Source organism: Protomyctophum bolini (assembly GCF_963924005.1).
Source record: "Protomyctophum bolini genome assembly, chromosome: 16".
Lineage (NCBI taxonomy): Eukaryota > Metazoa > Chordata > Actinopteri > Myctophiformes > Myctophidae > Protomyctophum > Protomyctophum bolini.
In genome coordinates, this window is record NC_137877.1 from 37,521,778 (window position 1) to 37,537,310 (window position 15,533).

The following is a 15,533-nucleotide window of genomic DNA, read 5'->3' on the forward strand; positions in this document are numbered from 1 at the left end:
ACATCTTGAGTGTTTCATTTAAATCGGAGTGCACACAAATATAAATGTGTAGTACACACTCTCGGATTTAAATTTAAACTCCACGTCTGCTCCGAATACCTGCTGAACGAACACAAGGTTGCCGTTTTGCAAATCAAAACATGGATTATGCAACAGTGAGAAACTATAGGCTCAATCAAATCATGGCTCTCTTGGTTTTTTGGGGGAATAATAATAATAATAATAATAATAATAAAACTTTATTTGTATAGCACCTTTCATGACATGAACTGCAGCTCAAAGTGCTTTACAGAGCAATGGAGAAAAAAAGAAAAGCAAGGCATAAACATGAAAAAAACAGTAATGCAATACAGTGAGGACATGAATAACAAAAAAATAAAAGATCAATTAAAAGCAAGGGTGTAGAAGTGGGTCTTGAGCTGTGCTTTAAAAAGGTCTACAGAGGCTGCCTGTCGAAGGTACAGTGGGAGTTTGTTCCATGCCGTCGGCCCGTAGAAGCAAAAAGCTGCTTCCCCGTATTTTTTAGTTGCCATTTTTTTAGGCAAAGCGAGCAGGCCAGCAGTGGAAGACCTTAGGGGGCGGTTTGGGACATATTTAGGCAGGCAGTCATGTAGGTAGGAAGGTGCGAGACTATTGAGAGCTTTATACACAAGTAAAATACTTTTAAAATCAATCCTAAAAACAACCGGAAGCCAGTGCAGTGAAGCCAAAACTGGAGTAAAATGTTCTCTCATCTTAGTTCTAGTTAAAACTCTGGCTGCTGCATGTTGTAATCTGTCAGTTGTTTTCTTAGGCAGTCCAGAAAAAAGTGCATTGCAGTATTCAAGCCGAGAAAAAACAAAGGTGTGGATTAGCGTTTTTGCATCGTCCAAAGGCTCTGATTCCTGCAATATTTCTAAGGTGAAAAAAGGCAATCTTGGTAACATGATTAATGTGTGAATTAAAATTCAATTCAGAATCAATAATGACCCCCAGGTTCTTTACTGTACTGTTACTTTCTACAGTCAGGTTGCCAAGTCTGCTTATTATTGATTCTTTCTGCTCACTACAACCGATTATGAGAACTTCTGTCTTATCCTCATTTAGCTTGGGGAATAGGCTCCCCCTCTCTCGAACGGGTATTTTAAATAAATCGTTGAGATGAGAGGCAGGATATAATGCACTAAACACTGTTGATTATACTAAGTCGTGTCCGTGTAGGACTGTAGGTAGGTGCGATGGCCCGTGTGCAGTGGACTCGACGTGGCTATAATATTCTGTATGCAGACTCGCACGCGTTGAAGAGCGGGGCAGGAGCAACACAAGCTGCACTCGATTCAATCAACATTACACAAACTAATGACTTTCTTCCCCGATAACTGAAGGACCATGGCTAGGGCCCATTGTGCAGAAGAGGGCTCCATTTTGTCACCACTAAACCCCTTATCCCTAAACTTCTTTGCCTTTTTTTTCCCTTCTTTTTTTACTATTTTGCAAAACATTTTTGAATAGTTAAAATGGCCAGTCTACAAGCTCACAACGTGTCAATGTAGCTTGGATAGTTGAACTATTCAAAAATGTTTTTCAAAATAGTAAAAAAAAAAAAAAAAAAAAGGCATTATTACTAAATGAAAGCTAAATTATGATTGACTAAAACTAAGACTAAATATACTGACAATTTCGTCAACCAATAAAAACTAGACTAAAATGTTAGGAAGGGACTAGTGGAAAGAGATGGGCTTGTAGATCGGCTATTTTCAGCAAGTAAAAAAATAACCCACTCATTACGGCATCAAGGCACCGCCAAAATACATTTTGTTTGATCAAATCAAACATAGATTCAGTCGACTAAAACTACACTAACACGACTAAAACCTTCCAGGTGACTAAAAATGTGACTGAAACTAAATGAAATATTCAAGAGACTATGACTTAAAACTAAAATCATAACATTTGCTGCCAACAACAACACTGCTGAACAGCAGAGTTTGATTCCGTCTGTGACCACGGTTCAACCCTGCCATGCAGCAGTCAGACAATCAGTCCATTCTGGAGCAGTCGAAGCCAGGAAAACAAAGCTACTTACAGTATGGCTTTTTTTTGGCTTGAGGTTTAGATTGGGAGTGATCGCTGATCCTCCAGTCCAGAGCGATAGGGCTTGGCTCGCTGTGGACGACCCCAGGATTTAGTCCTCTCTCTTGGCTACTGTCGGTACCCGACGGTGGGGTGGAAAGGCTTGTATAGATGTATGCCTGCCAGCCATGTGGCAGATGGGGAGATCATGAGAGAGAGAGCGAGAGAGAGACGGTGAAACCATACTAGTCGTCGTGGGTAAATGGTCATTTTGTCCTCGATCCTGAACTCCCTCCTGCTGTCCAGCCCCAGAGAACAAACACTTTTTTGCTTTTATCTCGACAGAACCCTTTACCAGTGATGGAGGAAATCCAGCTTAAAAAGGAGCATTCCACTTATTTTCAACATTTTATTTATGTCATTAATATACCTTTTTAGAGCTGTTGTGTGGAAATAATAAAACAAAATTCCACACATTCTGTGTTTCCTAGAACTGGAGGTCTGAGAAAAATCATTAACACGGTGAATCACATCTTAATGATGTCATCAAGATGTGTTTCACCATGTTAATGATTTTTTTTCAGATAAAATATAATAAATATTTAAAAACTGCGTACATTGGTGACTATAACCATAATCTACCTGATCTTGAGGCCTACAAAATAGTCGACTAGTGAATTTAATAGTCGACTAGTTGCTTAAAGCCCTAGACAGAGGTAGTGTCTATAATGTGACTAATATCTGTTAGTGTACTGAAGTACCATTATCACGAGTGTGTTTTTTTTTTAAAGAAAATAACAACATTCCAGAAAGTGTAGTCAGGCATAATTGTGCATGGCCTATATTATGGGGAGTTGCGTCAAGGAATCCAGGGAATTATTTTGATTATACAACCTATGATTTCAATAAGTTAAAGGCCCAGGGCTGGTGCCAGTGACTAGCACGCACACACATGCGCACGCACACTCGCACCGGGGCGAAAACATCTCTCTGCCTTACGGGCTGAGGCAGGTAATTAGTGTAATTATTTCCTCACCACAGGCTTGTGTATGACTGGTATACGTACCCTAGAGGACAGAGAGGCAGAGGTAACGGACGGCGAGGGCAAACACAAACACAGCAACACAACAGTACCAGAACCAGAGTGTCTTTGAGAGAGACGAGAGCCTCCGTCTCTGCTGCTCACCACCTGCTCTGCTGCTGCCACCAATTAAATAAACACCGGTGGTGTCTGTCTGTCTGTCTGTCTGTCTGTCTGTCTGTCTGTCTGTCTGTCTGTCTGTCTGCACGGCACACACGACGAAGAGCTCTCTCTCTCTCTCTCTCTCTCTCTCAACTCGGGCACCACACACACTCTTGACGACAAGTGGTGAGGCGGCAAAACGATCCATCTTGAAATGGTACGCGTCTCTCGTCTCCCCGCTAATAGATTATGACACGGAGCCAAACGTGAGGCAGATGCTAGGTCTCTCTCTCTCTGTGTCTCTCTGTGAAGGATGCCTCCTCTGCACCTCTCCAGGTCTGCTGTCGTTGCTCGGCGTACCGTCTCTTAACGCGCTGCCACTGTCTGTCTGTCTGTGCCTCGTTCCCTGTGGTGCTGTTGAGCTGTGTGTGTGTGGGTGTTGAGGTCCTCCTTGACATGAAATAGTTTGAGAACCACTTATATAATTAACATTTTTATAGCACTTTTCGATGCACTACGAACGTGCTTCCTCTATATATATATATATATATAGTATATATATAATATATATTAGAAACATGGGTATAGAATTTTTTGTAGAATCCGGTCTCGGGTCTCAATCAGTGTTGTTTTTGGCAGCAAGTTTTAGTTATATGCTCTTGAATAGTTTTTATTTTACTTGGAATGTCTTGGTGTTCATACGATATCATACGATTTTACAGTTTATTTAGTAAAAAAAAAATATTTTAGTGGGCCTTGATGCCGTCGTAATATGTTTTTTTTTCACTTGCTGAAAATAGCAGATCTACAAGCCCACTGTGGGCTTGTAGATCTGCTATTTTCAGCATGCAACCAAGTGTAAAATGACCTATACTGGATCTCCACTAGTCCCTTTTCCTAACATTTTAAGTCTAGTTTTTATTTGTGGACGAAATTGTTAGTATATTTAGTCTTTAGTTTTCATTTAGTTTCCATTTTGTTTTCGTCAGTGGAAAAAGGTAGTCGACGAACATTTCTGCGTCCTAGTTTTAGTCGACGGAATCAACACTGGTCTCAATGGGTTTAACCCATTTTGGGCGAGAACCCCTTTTGGTGTTTTAAAGCATTATGTTATACTTTAGCTATTGATAAACAGTAGATCTACAGTGCCGCGCTATGAGCTTGTACCGTAGGTCTGCTATTTTTGAAAAATCGTGAAAATGTGCCTCTAATCTTTGCATATTATTACAGAGTGAACATTTGAAATCAAATCTTTGCTTCTGGGGAGGTCCTTGGAACAACATATTTTCTGATGGGGGGGGCATAATATTACATATAGTTTTTGGGGTCCTTGACATGAAATATCGAGCACCACTGATACAGAAACATAAGGTTTTTCAGGATTTAGAAGACAGTTCTTGTTTTTTTAATGTTGACGTCGGGCCTAAATGGGTTTAAAACGTCCTCTCTCTCCCCCTTCCTCTGTCCCAGGTTTGCCGACTCCATCCGAGGCATGCTGAAGCTCATCCTGGTGCTGATGCTGGCCGGCGCCTCGCTCGCCTCCACTTGGTTCACCCTCACCTGCCTCACCAGGTTCACCCACCTGCCCTCCACCACAGGTGAGTTCTGACAGCCACCTATACCCTCCACCACAGGTGAGTTCTGACAGCCACCTACCCTCCACCACAGGTGAGTTCTGACAGCCACCTGCCCTCCACCACAGGTGAGTTCTGACAGCCACCTGCCCTCCACCACAGGTGAGTTCTGACAGCCACCTATACCCTCCACCACAGGTGAGTTCTGACAGCCACCTACCCTCCACCACAGGTGAGTTCTGACAGCCACCTGCCCTCCACCACAGGTGAGTTCTGACAGCCACCTGGCCTCCACCACAGGTGAGTTCTGACACCCACCTGCCCTCCACCGCCGGTCTCTCTCCACAGCCGCGCTGCGAAGGCACAAAATACTGCATTTCAAAGGCAATGTCGTATACGTACTGCCGACAAATTAATTTAGCTGCCTCGACATCGGATGGATTGCGACGTCTGGCTTTTTAAGCTCCCCTGTTGAATAATGTAAGGGATTCATTAAGCGGTATATAGACACAGAGGTACTAGCCCGTGTTTGTATTCCAGTCCCGTGGTTGGGTTCCAATACATATTCAGCAGTGCCAGTCCATTAGCGAGAGACACATCACTAGCGTCGGACCTATTAGGGGGACCCTATAGTGGAGAGACGAGTCTCTCCTCTTCCTTGGCAGTTCTCTCTCTCTCTCTCCTCTCTCCTCTCTCGTCCAAAAAACCAGTGCATACATTTCAAAACCTGCTGATTCTCGCCATGATCATCCATCGCCATTCTCCCAGCCTTGGCACCACCCGCTGTCAGTCTATTAATAACCCATTAAGTTAGGCCTGAGACCACAGGTGCTACAAAATATCTTCTGGAAAAACCCGTGTTTCTATGTCAGTGGTTCTCAAACTATTTCACGTCAAGTGCCCTAAAGATTATATGTAATTGGCCGCCGACTCCCATCTGAAAATATGTTGTTCCAGGGACCCCCCCAGAAGCAAAGATTTGAGTTAATACGTTCGATTTTGCGCCACATTTCACGATTTTTCAAAAACATAGCAGCCCTACAAGCTCCAAGCTCCTATAGCTATAGGAGCTTGTCCATCTGCTATTTTTCAACGGTTAAAGTTTAAAATAAGTAACGGTTGAAAGTGGTCAAACGCCAAAGCGACGCTAGAGTCCCAGCAGATATGGCCGATTTTACTCTGAAAAGCACCGCCTTACATTAGATAATTGACACTGGGTGAAAAAATGGGTTGGAATAAAAGTGGGATAAAAAAGCAGTCCTCACAGGGAAGGAGACCACTAAGGTTCCAGTGCTCTCTAGTCTATACTTCAACACCTCTTATCTCACGCAGCCTTCTGGGAGTTGAAGGCTGTGAACCCGATGTAATAATAATGTGAGGAGGGTTGAAACCCCGGAGGGTGAAACGGTATACGTTTGATACCTGCTCTCTGTGGTTGGAGCCGGGGCTCTCTGAACGCTGCGCGGCAGGTGGTGGCTTCTCGGTCGCTGTCGTCATGTCCGCCGGAGGCAGAGTGTGCACTGCAGACCAAAGGCCTCCCAATTTAATATGTGACCAGATTTGACTGCCATCATGCAACCTTCAGCTTTTCACCAGAGAAGGAAAAACTCAATTTATTTATATATTTTATCCAAAATGAGTTCATGGCACAGGCAGACTCTTAGTAGACTCAGAGCTGAAATGGTAATGTAAATGTAAATATGAAATAAATGCTTAAACATGTAGCTATAGGTGTAATGTTAGAGACCACAGAAGTGAACCTTTCAAGCCTGTTTTCTCAACTCGCTGTTTCTCTGCAAGACATCACTCTATAAGACATATCTCCAAAACTGGTGGGTCAATCTGAACAACCAATATGTCAATTTGAAGCTATATGATTCCCTGCTTTCATATGACATGAAGAAACAAAAATTCAAAAAAGATTTTCACGGACCAAATACTTAAGCGTATGTTCTAAAGGTAATAAAACAATATTGGCAGCGTAGAATATTTGATTTAAATGCGGGTAATAACACGTTTTATGGAGTCAAACTGTTTATTTTTTTATTATTATTTTATTTTTATACATAATGGGTAGGCCTAGTTAAACTAGTTAAACTAGTAAACTAGGGGGAAAAAGTACTGCCGAAGCAGACTCCAGGTCAGAACAATATCCTTCTAGGTACAAGGCTCGAAGATACAGGATGAAATGAAGTTTGAATGTCCTTTTTACATGATTTCATCACGAGGCCTTATCCTCAGTGCCGACAACACTGAGGATAAGGCCAACCAGGCTGAAACGCCTACGTACGTCGTTCACTCTCGTCAGAGGTAAATACAATCAGGTGTGAAAAGGACATCTAATGAGTGCTGGCATTTTCTTCACGGCAAACTATAGTCAACTAGTAAAAAATCAGTAGAAGTGAAAGCCCCTAACCGGCGCACCATGCACGTGCATGCCTTACAGGCAACCATCATGCATTCCACAATGAATGCGTCACGCTTTTGGCATTGAGCAGTTCTCTCTAATGACGAATAATATGCTTTTGGAAAAATGGATGACCTAAATGTGGTTCACTCTGAGGAAATCGGTGGAGAAACGGAGCCAGTCTTCTTCACAGCAGGGAGTTTAAAACCTGAATAGAATGCACCATTGTTTCCCTCATTATCAAAGCCCCTGCCGTATTGTCCATAGCACAGCTGCGTATAATGTGACTGTGGGAAAGCGGTTTGTTCATTTTTGTTTTGTGGTTTGTTTATTGCTTATTGCTCACATGGCCTTTCCGTCCATGCTCTTTCATAATAGTTTTCCCGCGGTACCACTTTTTTTTAGACAGTACAAGTACTTCATTTTTTTTGTACTCTCCGATACCGAGTACCTATACGAGTACTTTATTTTTGTTGAGTAACCGCTCTTTTTACCCCCTTTTTTGTCATGATGCAGATGGATCTCCGATCTACACTTTGTCATTTATGCTTGTAGATCGGCAGTTTTTTTGCCGATTTGCTGCAGTGTTTGTTGGGTCAGACTTGGCTCCCGTTGCATTCATTCAGCCTAGTGTCTTGTCAATTGGATGTTTTGGTACTTTGGGCCAAAGTATCCGAGTACAGAGTAGGAGTACTTGAGGGTCGTATCGGCCCGAGTAACCGATACCAGTATCGGTATTGGAACAACTCTAGTCTTTCACAGACTAGTAGGTTAATAATGTTGGTAAATGTTTGGTGCATTTTTATAGCTCCAAAATTACTTTCACACATTCACACAACGATGGTGAAGGAAACCATGCAAGGCCAACCAACCTGCTCATCCGGAGCAGATTGCAGGGTTCTTCTGCGTCTTGCTCATGGACACTTCGACACTAACCCTGCAGGGGAAGCTGGGGGTTCGAACCGGGAACCGGGAAATTGTCGTGCTCGTTTGGTGCACACGACCAGACCAGACCAGACCTGGATTCTGTTTAACTTTTTACGCAGACCTGGAGCTGACCTGCCGTTGAACCAGGCGACAACGTCTGCATTAATCCATGCCCGTCGATTACTGTACAGTACTGCAGGTACTGTACTAAAGTACCTTTTAGTCACAAAAGGACAAAAAAACTGATGTCTTCTTTGTGACAACAAAGACATCAGGCCCCAGTGCAGATATTTTTTAAATTGATGGCAGACCGAGAGCCACACACAATGTTAACTCCAAAATTGAATTTGGCCCATTGCTGTGGAGGAGTGCAATTCTGTTCTTTTTAACCCATTCTGAACGGGAACCCATATTGGTGTTAGCATCATGTCGTGCTTTAGCCATTGAAAAATAGCAGACCTACAAGCTCATAGCGCGCCACCGAGTGGCGCGCTACGAGCTTGTAGGTCTGCTATTTTTGAAAAATCGAAGAACGACTGACATTTTTTAGAATCTGATCTCAGGTCAGAATGGGTTAATCAGACCCAGTGTGTGTCCAGTGGAAACCTCGTATGAATCTGATCTCAGGTCAGAATGGGTTATCCTAGGACTGATGAAGTGAAGCGAAGCAGCGCAGAGCGCTGGTTCATTCATGCTGGATTAAAGGTGGCTAGGAGATTTAAAAAAAAATGAAAAAGTCTTGTCTTGTTGTTTTTGTTTGTGTTCCCAGCCTGACTGACCTTCACTGTTTGAACAGCTGTTCTAGCTAGGAGAATCCTTTGTCTTATTATTATTAGCAGTGTACGGAAATCAAGAAAGGGCAACTGTAGAGAGAAATCAATTCCAGAACCATTTTCCTCTTGGCTTTTCTCCCGATTATTAAAAAAAAAGAAGTCTTGGGCACCCACTGGCCTAGTGGGCCAGGCGCATGATCCCACATATTATTATAGGCTCTGGCGCGTCGCGTGTTCGAGTCCCGTTCATCATGACGACCTTTTTTTTTTTTTCCACTTAATTTTTATTGAAGGAAGAACAGACACAAACAAAAAACTCAACTAACAAGACAATACGGGAAAGAAAAAGGACAAAAAGTAAAAGAAAAAAGGCTGCATTACAATCATGACGACCTTTGCTGCATGTCTCTCCCCCCTCTTCTCTCTCTCCCTCTTTCCTGTCATTCTCCACTTGTATCGATCAGTAAAGGCAGAAAAGCAACAACCCAAAAAAAAAGTGTATAGCTGTTTTTCACAGTTACCTGTACTTTTACGGGTGCACACCTGGTGATGCTTATATCTCCATGAACGCGATAAACAATATTGTTTATGCATGGCATTAATAAATTCAATATAAACTAGGCATTATAATACCGGCGCAGAGACGCAGCTCCAAAATAACGGGACAGAAATTGAAGAAATTCAGGTTTAATACAGATACACCGTATACACAGTGGTTCCTTACATCGTTTACTTCGCTTTCAGAGCTTTCTATGGAGAAAGACGTGTCACGGAGTCACGTGCCCCATGGATTGATTATAATAATATAATAAACTTTATTTATGAAGCGCTTTTCAAAACGGAGTTACAAAGTGCTTTCCAGTGGCATATAAAAAGGGCAATACATCAGTTAAGAGGCACTTACTGGGATAAAACAATAGAAATAAAGCGTTACAGCATTACACGACTTTAACCATACATTTAGCTCTTAGGATAAGACATTGGGGGTTAAAGTAGACATTAATGACTGTAGGCATATAGTTTTTAGTGAAATGTAGTGGCCCTCTTAATCATCCAAGTTGCCCAACTCTGGCTTATATATACGTTGTATTGACCGGGGGCCCCCAGGGCTCTATCCTTGGTCCCCTTGTTTTCTACACCAAATCTCGGACCCTGAAAATGGTGTAGCTCTTGTTGGGCTGTTTTCTAAGTGATTAACCTATTTCTTCCTACTTTCCTTATTTTGTTATAGGCATTATTGACAAAACGATTCAAAAGTGTTCAAAATATTGCAGATCTATAAACTCACAACAACACGCATGTGAGCCTGTATATCTACCATAGAGGCTTCCGTGACAACTTCCTCATCATACCCGCAAGTTATGCGGGAACGCCTACTGTTGCAGCTCAACAGGCTTCAGAACACACAGAGAAAACCCCCAGACCACAGAAAATCCAGTGAATGTTCAAAGTTCAGGTCGTGTGGGTGTAATTGAGGTCGTATGTGGGTGTTTTTAGATTTTTTTTTAAATTATTACTTATATGGTGGTGGTGGTGTTGTTGCACCGCCAGGCCACAAGAGGGCAGTTGAATCATTGGCGGTGGGCTGGGCACCTATAACTCATTGATAAAATAGGACATACATGTGTTAGCCGGTGTGTTTTGGACCGCTAGAGATGCGACAGTTCTTACCGTATCGCTGTCGTCACTGAAAGAACACAGAACATTTAGAAACGGTAGGAATTCAGACAATACACAAACAGTAGACACACGGGTGAATTTTGGCGTTTATTATTATTTAATGCAAATTATGTGAGTGCTGCTGCTGTCAGGGAACCAGGCGAGCACGTCAAGAAATACTTTTTTGGTGAGTCCAAAACGCTACCGTGACTCAACTGAATGAGGCATTGGGCCAGATTTAGTTTAGCCACGACAGAGGTCATAAAACCTAAAAGAAAAAAAACAAAAAGAAATGAAAATGTATGTCACAAAACCTTTCATTCGTCTTTCGCGTTCGCCACGGGGGACCACGGCTTTGCCACGAACGAATGTAGATAACGGTGCCATACATTCAGTTAACCCATTCTGTACGGGGAACCCGTTTTGGTGCTTTAGCTGTTGAAAAATAGCAGCTATACAAGCTCATAGCGCGGCACCGAGTGCTGTGCTATGAACTTGTAGGTCTGCTATTTTTGAAAAATCGTGAAAATGTGCCACACATCTTTGAATATAAAAATATATTCTTTCAGAGCGAATGTTTGTAACTCAAATCTTTGCTTCTGGGGTTGTCCTTGGAACAACATATTTTCAGATGGGTGTCGGCGACCAAATACATACAGTATAATGTTTGTGGTCCTTGACATGAAATATATATATATTAAAAAAAATATATATATATTGGTTTTTTTCAAGGGACAGACAGTAGGCTGACAGGAAACGGGAGAGAGATGGGGGGATGACATGCAGTAAAGGCCGCGTCGGGCTCGGGAGTCGAACCCGCGGCACACTGCGACTGGATTACCAGTCGGTTTGCCCAGACGGTTACGCCACCGCCTGGACCCTTGACATGAAATATTGAGAACCAACCGACATGAGGTTTTTTTTTTCGTCCTCCGGTCTAAATGGAATAATGTATTCATTGTCGTGCCTCTCTCTCCCCCCTGTGCCCTCCTCCTCCTCCTCCTCCGCAGCCACCCTGTACACCTCCTGCATCCTGGTGGGCATCTTCATCAACAGCAGCGTGCCCATCTTCTTCGAGCTGTTCATCGAGACGGTGTACCCGGTGCCCGAGGGCATCACCTGCGGCGTGGTCACCTTCCTGGGCAACCTGGTCACGGGCCTGATGCTCTTCTTCCTCTCCTTCTACTGCACCGGTAAGACGCCGTTGTTTTTGGACAGCACGTTTAGATTTTAGTTTTAGTCATTATAGTCTCTTGAATATAGCTTTCATTTAGTTTTAGTCACATTTTAGTCACCCGGAATGTTTTAGGGCTATAGTCTGGTTTCAGTCGACTAAATCTACAGTTGATTTAGTCGACTAAAATGTATTTTGGCTGGCCTTCGTAATGACAGATTCTTTTCACTTGCTTAAAATAGCAGATCTACAAGCCCTCAACGTGTCGCAGCGCTTGTAGATCTGCTATTTTCAGCAAGCAACCAAGTGTAAAATGAGTTATAGTGGATCTCTTGTCCACTAGTCCCCTTCCTGACATTTTAGTCTAGTTTTTATTTGTTGACGAAATTGTCAGTATATTTATGTCTTAGTTTTAGTCGTCGTCATAGCTTAGTTTCCATTTAGTTTTTGTCAGGGGAAAAAAGTTAGTCGACGAACATTTTTCGTCTTGGTTTTCATCGACGAAATCGACTACACGCTATTAATTTCCTTGGCAATAGTTGTTGGGAGGGGGTGGGGCTTCTAATTGGAATTGTAGTAGTATTGGTTGGTCGATTATAGACATGATGAGACACGTAACTCAGCACCACACAACTAAACGGTACAACACACACAAACAAAAGACCGCACACACACACACACACACACACACACACACACACACACATACCGTCACATGATCGGGCAGTCGGCCAATGGATGATGAAACCAGAGAGATGTGGGTCATCATTGCATGTCGTGAACAATCAGGCTTTTGGAATGTGAAATCATATCTTTTTTACTTTTATTCTTATTCTTCTTCTTCTTCTTCTCCTGGCTCATAATCTCAGGCAAGTATTGTTCTGCATATACAAAGGAAAATGACACGTATCTGTTGGTAACCGTATCATGTACGATGTTTGGTATAGACGGGTGGGTCAGGGTTCAGCAGGCGAGACCACAGGAGGGGTTTTTTACTTGGCAATGCTAATACCGGTAGTCGTGGGCTGAGAGAACCTGGCAGAGGATTCTGAGCTCCAGATACATACTGCGTGTGTGTGTGTGTGTGTGTGTGTGTGTGTGTGTGTGCGCGTGTGTCTGTACATCTGTGTCTACATGTATTGCAACGTGCTTTCTTAACCCATTTAGACCTGAGGACGATTCTACAAATGTCTTCTAAATCATGACAGTTTTCTGAAAAAAACCCATGTTTCTATGTCAGTCGTTCTCAAACATTTTGATGTCAAGGACCCCCAAAAATATATGTAATTGGCCGCCGACCCCCATCTGAAAATATGTTGTTCTAGTGGAGGGACGCCCCCAGAAGCAAAGATTTGAGTTAAAAAACGTTCGCTCTGAAAGAATATATATTCAAAGATTTGCACTACATTTTCATGAAAAGCAGCGACAGCGACAGCGGGTTCCCGCCGAGAATGAATTAATGAGACTCTGTTCTGCAAAGGGGGGGGGGGGGGGAAGCAGAGATTGTGATTTAACCTCTGCTTTATCTCTCTCTCACTATAGTTTGCCAGCCTAGCATCGTTTCTTTTTTAAAAGTATAATGCAGACACCGGGGCAAAGAGGACATATACTCCTCGTCTCTGCCTGCCTGCATGCATGCGCGGGTTTAACGGCAGCCAGAATAATCATATCAGATCCACGTCCAATCCCATGTGAGCGTATAATGTCTGCGTGCGTGTGCGTGCGTGCGTGTGTGTGTTTGTGTGTGTGTGTGCGTGCTTCCTTTTTCTTTAACCCATTCTGAACGGGAACCCATTTTGGTGCTAGCATCATGTTATGCTTTAGCTATTGAAAAATAGCAGATCTACAAGCTCGTAGCGCGCCACCGAGTGGCGCGCTACGAGCTTGTAGGTCTGCTATTTTTGAAAAATCGAAGAACGACTGACATTTTTATAGAATCTGATCTCAGGTCAGAATGGGTTAATCAGACCAGTGTGTGTCCACAGTGGAAACCTCGTATGAATCTGATCTCAGGTCAGAATGGGTTCATCAGAACAGTGTGTGTCCAGTGGAAACCTCGTATGAATCTGATCTCAGGTCAGAATGGGTTAAACCCATTGCCTCTGTCTTTGCCCACCTCTCTCCACGGTCTGATTAACCTTCACATCACAAAGCCAATCAACTGGAATGATGAGTAATACTTTGAGAGAATGGGACATGCTCTCTCTCTCTCTCCCTCCATCTCTCTCCCTCTCTCACACACACACACACACACACACGCGCGCTCTCTCTTTTTTCTCCCTCCTTTGTTTTAGTCAATAGGAAGATACAATTTCCAGATCCCCCTCATAAATATTCATGACGCTCACTCTCTCCCACTAGTGCCAAGTTCTTCTCCTCCCGCGGTTGCCATTATACAGGCAGGTGGAAGCTATAGCTAATGACAGCTGCTGCCTGACAACTGCATCCTCAAGCCTTTACACTATAGTGTGGTTGTGGGTGGTTGTTGCGCCAGCCAGAGCCCAGTAGTACAGGTGACAACAATACGGGACCCGGGGGCTGAAAAAAGCTCACCGGAGGGGGGGTGGGGGGGGGGGGGGGCACGAGGACTTCAGTTCACTAACGAGCACGACAAGCACAGACAGTCTCTCTCCGTATGTTTTCAAGTCGAGACGAGTCAAACGTTTATAAATAACCCATTTAGGCCTGACGTCGAAATTAAAAAAAAAAGTCTTCTGAATCCTGACAGTTTTCTGAAATATCCTCATGTTTCTGTATCGATGGTGGTGCTCAATATTTCATGCCGAGGACCCCCAAAAATATTATATGTATTTGGCCACCGACCCCTATCTGAAAATATGTTGTTCCAGGGACCCCCCCCCCCCCCCCCCCCCCCAGAAGCAAGGATTTGAGGTAAAAAATGTTCGCTCTGAAAGAATATATTCAAAGATTAGCGCCACATTTTCACGATTTTTGAGTGGTGCAACCACTCCAAGGAATACCAACGTCCGTGTTCACCTATGCCTGTGTTCACCTATGGTTGGTTAATGAGCACCAGTATATGACTATGAGTACCAGTAGGGGCGCTGTTGTGCCAGAAACAGAGAGAGGGATAGTGCTGCACTGCTGCCTGCTAATAAGAGAGAGAGAGAGGTGGGGGGTTGGGGGGAGTTGCACCAAAAATACACAATTTTGAACAATCAGGCTTTCTCATCATAAATAGGGGCTTTTATGGAAATGTCTCAACTGATTTGGTGATAGTGATTTTGATGTCAACAGTGGTAGCCCTACTTTGTATAATCCCTCCCGCTCTTCATGGACTAATGATTATAATGCATTTCAATTTTTGAACGGAAACGAGCCTGGGTTTATCTAGCAATCAGTATTATTATAATAAATACAGAAAAGATTCAGAAGAACATTTTAGTAGAATCGTCCTCGGGTCTAAATGGGTTTTAACCCATTCTGACCTGAGATCAGATTCATACGAGGTTTCCACTGGACAACACACTGGTCTGATTAACCCATTCTGACCTGAGATCAGATTTAAAAAAATGTCAGTCGTTCTTTGATTTTTCAAAAATAGCAGACCTACAAGCTCATAGCGCGCCACTCGGTGGCGCGCTATGAGCTTGTAGATCTGCTATTTTTCAATAGCTAAAGCATAACATGATGCTATAACACCAAAATGGGTTCCCGTTCAGAATGGGTTAATGGGCCAGTTGCCTCTCTGCCATGAGCTGTATCTCCCTGTTCTATAAAAGAACAGCGAGCCAAGAGTCCTGCTCAATATTCATTAACCCAT

The 15,533-nt window shown here is 43.2% G+C and overlaps 2 protein-coding genes across 2 annotated transcripts in view; one reads left to right on the plus strand and one right to left on the minus strand.

Annotated features, from left to right (window-relative positions):
• slc49a4 (solute carrier family 49 member 4) overlaps nucleotides 1–14,257 on the plus strand; it is a gene marked incomplete at its 3' end in the record, with an annotated part of 60,571 nt that extends 46,314 nt beyond the window's left edge. Inside the window, exons 7-9 of the mRNA XM_080786022.1 lie at nucleotides 4,706–4,833; nucleotides 11,586–11,768; nucleotides 14,244–14,257. Coding sequence (XP_080642148.1) covers nucleotides 4,706–4,833; nucleotides 11,586–11,768; nucleotides 14,244–14,257 — 325 coding nt within the window. The remainder of the gene's footprint in view (nucleotides 1–4,705; nucleotides 4,834–11,585; nucleotides 11,769–14,243) is intronic.
• An 82-nt stretch (nucleotides 14,258–14,339) lies between these two features.
• Nucleotides 14,340–15,533, minus strand: part of sema5ba (sema domain, seven thrombospondin repeats (type 1 and type 1-like), transmembrane domain (TM) and short cytoplasmic domain, (semaphorin) 5Ba) — a gene marked incomplete at its 3' end in the record, with an annotated part of 237,128 nt that continues 235,934 nt past the window's right edge. Inside the window, 1 exon segment of the mRNA XM_080786023.1 lies at nucleotides 14,340–14,347. Coding sequence (XP_080642149.1) covers nucleotides 14,340–14,347 — 8 coding nt within the window.